Here is an 8,998-nt window from a genome sequence, read left to right on the forward strand (position 1 = left end):
CGCTGCTCTCTTTAAGTAGCTGGCGACCTTTATATTGGGGGGTAAGGAGCTGTCCTTTCAGCACCACCAGGAGCCTCATATAACCCTTATGGGAAAAACAATAAACAAATTAATTGTAGATTATGCAACAGGAAGTAGATGCATTCGATGGCAATAGCGCAGTTATCATAAAGCAGATGTCAACGCCGTCTGTTTGCATAAATCCTGCCGATTTGAAGCATTTGGTGGCAGCACTTCTGAAGCAGCAGGCGCACATACGTAGAGAAGACTGAGACTTTCAGTCAGTGACGCCGAGCTGCACAACAACAAGCCTCTCCTTCAGCCTGCTTTCCACACTTGACTATCCTCAATTTGTGTCCATGCAAACAGCATTTTTTTCTTTTCTTTTTTTTTTGCACACTGCAAAGAGAACTCCGCATCCCAGGCACAGCGATCCGTCATGAACTCTGGAAGGTATATTATTTTTACGCGACTTGAATTGTGATGTGCATTTCGCTCTCATTGCCAGAATATGATGGGTGATGCGATTTTAAGGGAATGCATTGTAGTCTCTGTGAGGCTACGATTAGCTCCAGTATTCAACACCGCAGCGTGAATTTGTTTACAGTCCAAATGCTCGAGCCATTATGTTGTCAGGTGTGGATTGCGCGAGTATTCCGGCTGCTCACTGTGTTGATCCCAGGGGAGGTGCGCTGACAGAGAACAGGGCTGTATTGTGACATTGTTGGACATCATCGGGGCTGGATGATGATTTCTCTCAGACGGTGGTCTGACTCAGGCAATATGAAAGGGTGTCACCCTGTAAACACCAGACGTGTCCGCAGGGATTGATTATTAGGTTGATTGTTGCTGTCAAATCATGTAAAGCAACACATGCGCTGTGCATAGTTGTTTGCTGTGTTTCTAATCCGATGTAGCATTTTATAATGTGCTTTTGACAATTGCCCTCTTTTCAGAGAGAATCAGGTATGTTTCATTTTACATGGATCAAAATCTGTAGAGGATCCTATAGAGGATGGAAAAAACTGGTGCTATTTATAGGTGAAGTGCGGAGGGGTGCTAAGGATTGCTGTGTCAGATTCCCTCCCTCTCTCTCTCTCTGTTTGTCACTCTCCTTCTGTCTGTGTGTGTGTGTGTGTGTGTGTGTGCCCAGCATTGCTTTCAAATACACAATGAACAGAAGAGATGAAAAGGAATTTCACCCGAATAATTCAAAAACGGTGCTACGAACAGCATCAAAGCAAAGGCAGGCAGACATGGCCAGTTAATCCTGTTCTCTGTGGTTATTACAGGCTATATGATTTTCTAAAAATGAAATACACTTTGCATTCCGACCCTTTCATCTGCAGGTTCACACGTTTGTAATGTGCCCTGTCACCTATCTTCCTCCACACACACCGCCACCTCTGCTGCTTTTTCTCTCCGTCCACATGTCTGCTGCTTGGTGGCAAAGCGTTGAAGTTGCAGGCAGGGACTGTTCACACCTCAGTTAAGCCTATTAGCATTTATCATTTGTGTCCACTCTCAGCAGACACTGAGACGAGACAGAGATGCTGATGTCTGGGATGCTCCATCGCCTCCTCCTGGCTGGGACCTGTCTCTGTGTCTATGGAGCCCCTGTCCACCTCCCAAACTTCACCCCCACACAGGACAGCGACTGTGACGGGCGGTGTGCCGGCTCAGTGACAACTGTTGGGTCAACGCACACTACAGATGTAAAATCTGACACCTCAGATACAGAACATGTGACTGGCCTGCTATTGAATACAGGTGTAGAAGGAGGGGCTGGCCCACTTGGACGTCCTGAGGGGATAGCTCCAGTGACGCAGACCGAAAATTGGGACAGCCTTGATGGAAGATCTGGGTCGAGTGTTGCTGGCGGAGAGGCATGGAGCCAAAGGAGCGGGGTAAAGAAGGTCGGGAGCTTATCAGAGATGGGAGACGCTCAGTCAGAGTCAGCTTCAGTGCTGTCTGTTGATCCAGAAGATAAGGAGGACATACCTGTCATCAAGCCTGCGTTAAGTCCCACACGTGGGAGAAAGCAGTTGGACACAGCCGTGAGTACCGCAGGGTTTACTCCAGATGGATTTTCAGCCTCCTCAAGAGTGCCACCACAGCTGAGCATCACCGCCAGGGAGGGCAAAGACCAAGGTGAGGAAGACCGAGCAAAACTGGCTGGTTATGGTGATTCTCTCCGGGATAAAGATCCAGAAACAAGCTTGCCATCCTCTACAGAAACTCCAAATACTGGAGAATGGATCCAAAAACTGACCTCCCACAGTCCCACCCTTCCCTCGGTCTTTCTCTCCCCTCTGACCTTCACGCATTTGCCAATTTGGGGCCATGATGGAGCTACAATATCCTCCCTCACAGACCCTTTGTTACCTGAAATCGGACTAAACCTGATGCCCAGAGAGGATGGACCAGAAAGTCTGTGGACTGAGGCGGCGAGGCCCGGTGGTGGTAAGTCAGAAAGACTGAAAAGCATATTAATGTTGATGGAAAATAGAAACTTAAGACACACAAAATCCCTGGTGTGAGGTAATGCTCTGCAGTCTGTGTCACCCTATAAGACTCCATTCCACAACAAGCTTTATTTTCTGGCTTGCTAGAGTTTTCAGGGTTTCAAGAGGCTTCATTAAAAAGTGAGGCGGAAATGAAAACGACACGTCTAGCGGCAGAGATTGCCTTTGATGATTGGCAAAGAAAGGCGCCCGCTTTTCCACACTCCACTTTGAACCCCAGCTGGGACCCGTGGCAGTCTAATTACTTTCTATTCCTGACTCGAGCCTGAAAAAGAAAAAAAAAAAATAGAGAACACACACAACTGCTTGGAAAGGTCTGGTGGCAGGGTGTGTTATACAAGTCTTCAGAGGATTCAACCCCTCTTTCTCTCTATCTATATACCCCCTCAAACCTCCTCTCTTTCTTTCCCACCCTTCCCACTCCCCATCCAGACCATTGTGAAGACACAGGCAGGTTATTATTCAGTGAAGCAGGACAGGGAAATAGATTAAAGGAGTCTGCCTGAGCCAATATGTGTTCCTGCCGTCAATTTGGGGATTGTCTGTTTGGTGAAGCTTCCTCCCAACAGAAAGAAAGCTGAAAAAAACCCTCAATTCCCAAAACAGTATTATGTAAAAGGATTGCGGTCTTTATAAGCATTATTCAGCCTATTTTAGAAATGCTTTGGACTAAAGGAAATGCCTGAGAGATATGCAGTGGCAGCTTCTCCTGTGACAGCCGCCTCTGTGATCGCCTCTTATCTAAGAAAAGAACCATTTTTCAAGCATTCCTTCTTTCATGTGTCTTAGCTGCACTGTGAACTCGCCTCTGAGAGAGTGCAAGTGCTTTAAATGAATGTCCAAAGAGGTTCCTCCTTCAAAAAGCTGCATTCTGTCATAAATACTCCAATGCTATCCTGAATACAGTTTCAGCAGAGATTCATTTGCCCTAGTTTACACTGAACTGAGCACCATCAGAACAACATCCTTTTTAGACTGCAGTATTTTAATGACTTTTACCACAATGTCCAAACAAGTCTGCCCTTTGCAAATTGAATACCGTGCTGCATACCCTGACCCCCATTCTGTCTCTGTGCTCGCGTTGACACAATTACAGCGGACACCGTGGTCCCGCCATCTCAGGATGAAGCCACAGAGGGCACCATGTCGTCAGAGGCTCTCCCTCTCATCTTTGAGCCTTTCGAAGATGTCACACCGGAGGGGGCAGCAGCAGAGGCAGTGGCAGCGGTCACGCTGGTGCCCGGCAGCGCTCCGCCTCCTGCTGCCATGGCGACTCGAGAAATGCCTCAGTCAGAGGTGGATCTGGACCAGCTGGTCACGGTGGAGACAGACAGCGACGGTCCCTCGCATGCCCCAGCCCTGCTGATGCCAGACTGGACGATACCTTGGCAGACGTCTGGCGGGGAGCTCCTGGAGCCAATCAGCTCCTTAGGTCCATCGGTTTCACAGCAGCAAGCGGCGACTGAGCCGGAGGATCACTCTGAGAGAGGTGAAGTGGCAGAACCAGAGTCAGTCAATGACTCTCAATGTCAACATAACGCTCTGTGGAACAATGACTTTCATGTACCATAATGCTGTTTTGGCATGATTAAGCCTTTTTTTTCCTACAAGCCACATATATTTACTGCCAGCCATTTTTCAAAGCATAGGGGTCATAATTAATAAGTGTGATGGAGCTACCAATTTCAAGAAGATAATTAGTTTACTGTAGCCTATGCTAAATTTGTATGAGAAAACACATTTAAAACTCCAGTTTGAAAGTAGAATTATGGTGTCACAGTACATCATGATGGTGTGGCAACATTCTTCTATTAAGAAAAGTACCACGCACCAGTCATAGTTTGATAAAAAGATGTTTTCCCTCCAGGCAGCCTCGGTTTGGATTTAATGTCACTTCAGCATTAATGTCAACTTGTAGAGACTTGAAGGTTGCTTGAGAACGAATCCATCTGACATTTATGTTTTAAGTTTCTTAAATCACTGAAACACAACATAAGTTCACCCAAAGTCTAGATAGCCATTTTGTCCTTGGAGACACATTATTAGATGTTAAAATGAGTTGTGAGTTGCAGCTGCAGTTGTGCACACCGTGTGTAAAAACCTCCACTGCTCTTGCTGTCTCCTTGGGCCATGCGATTTGCTACGTGCAGGTGCCGCTAGGACGCCAAACCGTGAAGAGAACTTGCCCACCATTGGCCCCTCCTTCTCATCCTTCCAGCATTCTGTGACAACGGTAACCATGGCAACCCATCACCCGGCACACAGATCCAGATCAGGGTTGGAGCAGATGGAGTCTGAGGGTAAGACGAATTTTATCGCCAAATGAAAAAAAAAAACGATTTTAATGAAAAAAAAAAAAATGTATTCATAAACGTGACCTTTCCTTCTTGGCTGCTGAGTACCAGTTTGATTCGGTTCCCAACAGAGGAGCCAGATGAAGATGAGGAGGATGAGAACTCGGAGGAATCGGTGGAGGATGAGAGCGAGGAGGACCTGACAGAAACACCTAAAACATTCTCAACGCAGCCTCCGTACAGCCCCATCCCTCCACCTCCTGTCTGGGTTCAACGCAACCAGGGGCTGAGTATGAGGACTCAATCATCTTTTTATAAGTCTTGGAATTTAACATAATGAATCTAATGCTCATACCATCACTTGCCGTCATCATGAAAGAAACCAGAAACATTTAAACCACTACCAGTATGAGAGAGAAATAGTTAAATCTGTGGCTCTTTTCTTCCAGTGCGGAGCTGGGTGGAGCTGATCAGAGAAAAGGTAAAACTGCCCCCTGCTGCCCTTCAAAAATCTTGGTTGTCCATCAAAAAATGTCAAGTTTCCTTCACTCCCTTATGTTATAGAGAAAACTGGCAATAATCAGGGCGCATGGCCAGCTCACCTGGTAGAGCGCGCTCCCATATGCAGAGGCCCAGTCCTCGACGCAGCGGCCGGGGGTTCGGTTCCGACCTGCTGCCCTATGCTGCATGTCATTCCCCCTCTCTCTCCCCTTTCATGTCTAAGATGTCCTGTCAAAAATAAAACTGTCAATAATCTCTTTTTCTATAGTCTCATCTGTAAGGCTGCATAAATCATCTTTCTTCATCCAGGCAAATTACCACCGGTATTTGTGATCATTTGGAGTATAAGAAAGATTACTTGGATTAAATTTATTTTTATGACACTGCTCCGTTGAGACCTCTGTGTTTTCCCCCTCGTCAGGCGGGTTATGTGTCTGGGATGTTGGCCCCTGTGGGCATTGGCATCACTGGGGCCCTGCTGATCGTTGGCGCCCTCTACAGCATCAGGATGATTCACCGCAAGAGGAGGAACAGCTTCAAACACCAGAGGAGGAAGGTCAGGCAGCCAGAGGTCAATAACCCAGTTGTATTCATCACTTATTACTTATCACACTTGTTCTTGAGGATCAATCTTGTATGGAGTATTACAGTAAGTTTATACTTCCTCCCCAGCAACCGCGAGAGCCCGGGACCAGCCGTCAGGACCAGGCCATGCTGCTGGCCGACAGCTCCGAGGATGAGTTCTGATGAGACCCTTTAAGGCTCCTTTTGTCAGTGACCAACGGCTGACGCTCCTGTAAAGGAGGGTCGGATAACACCCCCATCGCTATGACTACCGCATCTCCAATCACCCTGGGCTGTTTGGCTATGACTCATCTGATCCACAGAGTGCGACTGAGAATAGGACACAATTTGCACAAAGGTCTGCTTTGTATACCCTCCTTTCTAAAAAGTACCAATGTGAGCACTTTTCTGAATGTTGTCAGGTGACTCTAATGGCTTGGCAGGGCTGGCGTCATACACTTTGACATAAAAACTGATATTAATGCTAGTTAAAAAAATAAAATAAAGCATTAGCAGGGTATTGGCAGGTTGAGTGTGTTGCTGGTAAACTGTTGGAGTTGAGGGGGAAAATGTGGACCAGCAGGCGTTCTGTCAAGTAATAAAAAAGGGCTGTAGAAGAGTTACATCAATGTAAATATACAGTATGTACTGTATATGTAGCTGGCTTGGGGTCAGTCATTTTAATGTAAATAAAGTTGTATTTCTTGCTATACATTTAGGATATTTAAAGGAATTGTTCAACATTTTGGGAAATACGCTTATTCGCTTTTTTTGCAGAGAGTTAAAGAGATTATCTTCTCGTCTAACTCTCTACATGAAATTGGAAAAGCGCGTTTCCCAAAAATGCTGAACTATTCCCTTAAAGCAAGATTTCCTCACATTTCAGAAACCTTCACATACAATTCAACTAATGCTTCGTTTAAATGTGAATTTTGTGGAAATGTAAATGTTTTATTCAAAGGCATTTGTTCATAAAAGTTCCTGTGAGACGCACATACAAAATACCATAATCCTACAAAAGTATGTAGCATAAAACAGATTTTGATGTACAATATAACTCTTAATAGGAATTCATTCTTTTGCCACTTGAAGTGCATGACTACGAAGTCTATTCCCACTACTAAGACTATACACAGGCCCGCTGCAGAGACTTATTTCTGATGAATGCAGGGTTTACGTTGGCTGAAAAAGCACAAACATTGAAGACAAGTTCATATTTTCACAAGTTGAAATTTCACATTTTTCGTGTCTTTTGTGTGTTAATCTGGTTAAAACCAGGGCAGAATAAAGCAAACGTTTTGGCCAACACGTCCGGCCCAATGTCACATTGCTGAGATGTAATATGTAGTCCAATCAAGTCCTTACGTTTTGAGGAAGAGTCATTTCATAAAATCTGTAGTTGAGACAAATAAGATGCAAGAAATATTTGAACACTACTCATTTGAGCCATGTCTGTAACACCACGCAAAGTATAGTCTTTTGTTTAAAGAAAATATATTTTCTGTAACTTCATCGCCATCTGATACAGAAATGTACTGCCTGTTTATATGCAATAATACTGTTTTAGGGTAAGTGTAATGTAAAATAGGACACTTTTGTCTCTTTATGTAGATATGAAACATGTGATCTAATAAACAATTCTTTAACATGTCTGATTGGGACACTTTCTTAATATTACAGCTTAAGTGTGCATTATGTTCGAAATGAAAACCACTCCAGACAGTAGACAAGATAACCCAGTTTACAACATTAAAAAAATCAAATAATTTATTTCTGTGTTCTTTTTCCACATTAAATAAAAGCTTTCGGACATTTCCAGATCAAAATCAAGAGAGGGGACAGGGAAAACAGAAATCGGACATGCAGAAAAACCTTTTGCTCTCCCCTTTGCACACTTTGTGGATGGCGGCGGTGGAGGCCAACCCCATGAAAAGACTGCAGGAAGCCCCTGTGGTTGGTTGTAGGGACCACAGCTTTTTACGGTGCAGCACGACAGCCAAGACAAACACTGTTTATTTGACCAGCAAACTGGTTTCTGGGGGAATTTAAAATTGTTAACACTAGAAACGTGGGATGGCAGATGTCACCCCAGCTGAGGACAGAGAAGTGGGGAGTGCGATGGTTACCTGGATAGCACAGAGGGACGTTCAGGAAGAAAGAGGGGGGGGATGAAACTGCATCTGACATCTGTGAACACTGAACTGGCATGTCAAGTCAGAACTTATTACAAATGCATTGTCAGAGAGATAGAGAGCTGGCTAAAACAAGACCACAGGCCATGGCTATGAACTGATATCGATGACGAAGCCCTTCAGTCTGTGATCATGAGCTAAACGGAGCCCTTTAGCTCTTTGTGACAGGCTGTAATGCCCGTATGGAACTGCCAGAGTTTCACAGGACTACCAAAAAAAAAAAAAAAAAAAAAAAAAAAAAAAGACAGAAAATAACAGACACTTTTCCTTCAAAATCTAAAACACGTCTTTATGCCGACAGCTGGTTTGAAAGAACGAGTAATGTTCATTTTGTAAGGGGTTGCCTATCCTGTCCTTTCATCCATCAGTAGTCACTGTATAAAACAAAACCAAAAAAAAAAAATATATAAAAAAGGAACAGAGAGGGGACACAAGAGGACAGATGTTTTCAAACCTCCAAAATAAACTAGGAGTTTACAAGGGGGGGTAATTGAAATCGAAACAGTGTCAGATGAGCAGTAAAGATAATAGTTGGCGTTCAGGGTCTAGAGCGTCTGTATGCCCACTATGAAGCGCTCATAATTCTCGTTACACCTCTGGATGGGCTTAAGTAGCACAGAAATTAAAATTAAAACCAAATCTAATAAATCAACCCAAACTGCCCCCTTCCCAACAGATGATTCACAAAAAAAAAAAAAAAATACATTATCTCAATATAGCCGAGGAATAGAACAACACTCTTATACAAATCTGAAAAAAAAAAAAAAAGGTCATCTGATCACCATTGTTCTAAATGCACACAGACACAGATGTACATACACAGGCTGTTACGAGGGAGGCAACTCTGTAAATCTCTACTCTCCCCTTCCGCCCTGGGCTCCTGGGATAAAAGATCTCAGCTGGACTGCTGTACGGGGAAATA

The 8,998-nt window shown here is 44.4% G+C and overlaps 1 protein-coding gene across 2 annotated transcripts; it reads left to right on the forward strand.

The window, feature by feature from the left end:
• Positions 1–217: 217 nt before the first annotated feature.
• armh4 (armadillo like helical domain containing 4) lies at positions 218–7,568 on the forward strand. Of its 2 annotated transcripts, none has more exons than XM_028605225.1 (8): positions 218–453; positions 1,529–2,463; positions 3,622–4,014; positions 4,676–4,825; positions 4,951–5,109; positions 5,269–5,300; positions 5,742–5,891; positions 5,993–7,568. In XM_028605225.1, the coding sequence occupies exons 2-8, from the start codon at positions 1,551–1,553 to the stop codon at positions 6,065–6,067; spliced, it is 1,872 nt and encodes a 623-aa protein (XP_028461026.1). In that variant the 5' UTR covers positions 218–453; positions 1,529–1,550; the 3' UTR covers positions 6,068–7,568. The 2 variants fall into 2 exon arrangements, with proteins under 2 accessions (XP_028461026.1, XP_028461027.1); XM_028605226.1 differs by having other exon boundaries at positions 5,742–5,876.
• Positions 7,569–8,998: the final 1,430 nt, after the last annotated feature.

Source organism: Perca flavescens, chromosome 18 (assembly GCF_004354835.1).
Source record: "Perca flavescens isolate YP-PL-M2 chromosome 18, PFLA_1.0, whole genome shotgun sequence".
NCBI classification, from domain to species: Eukaryota; Metazoa; Chordata; class Actinopteri; order Perciformes; family Percidae; genus Perca; species Perca flavescens.

Coding starts and splice junctions, on each gene's coding strand:
- armh4 (XM_028605225.1), top strand. CDS start 1,551: ATGCTGATGTCTGGGATGCTCCATCGCCTCCTCCTGGCTGGGACCTGT. Junction 4,015..4,675: donor GGAGGATCACTCTGAGAGAG/GTGAAGTGGCAG, acceptor TGCTACGTGCAG/GTGCCGCTAGGACGCCAAAC. Junction 4,826..4,950: donor GGAGCAGATGGAGTCTGAGG/GTAAGACGAATT, acceptor GGTTCCCAACAG/AGGAGCCAGATGAAGATGAG.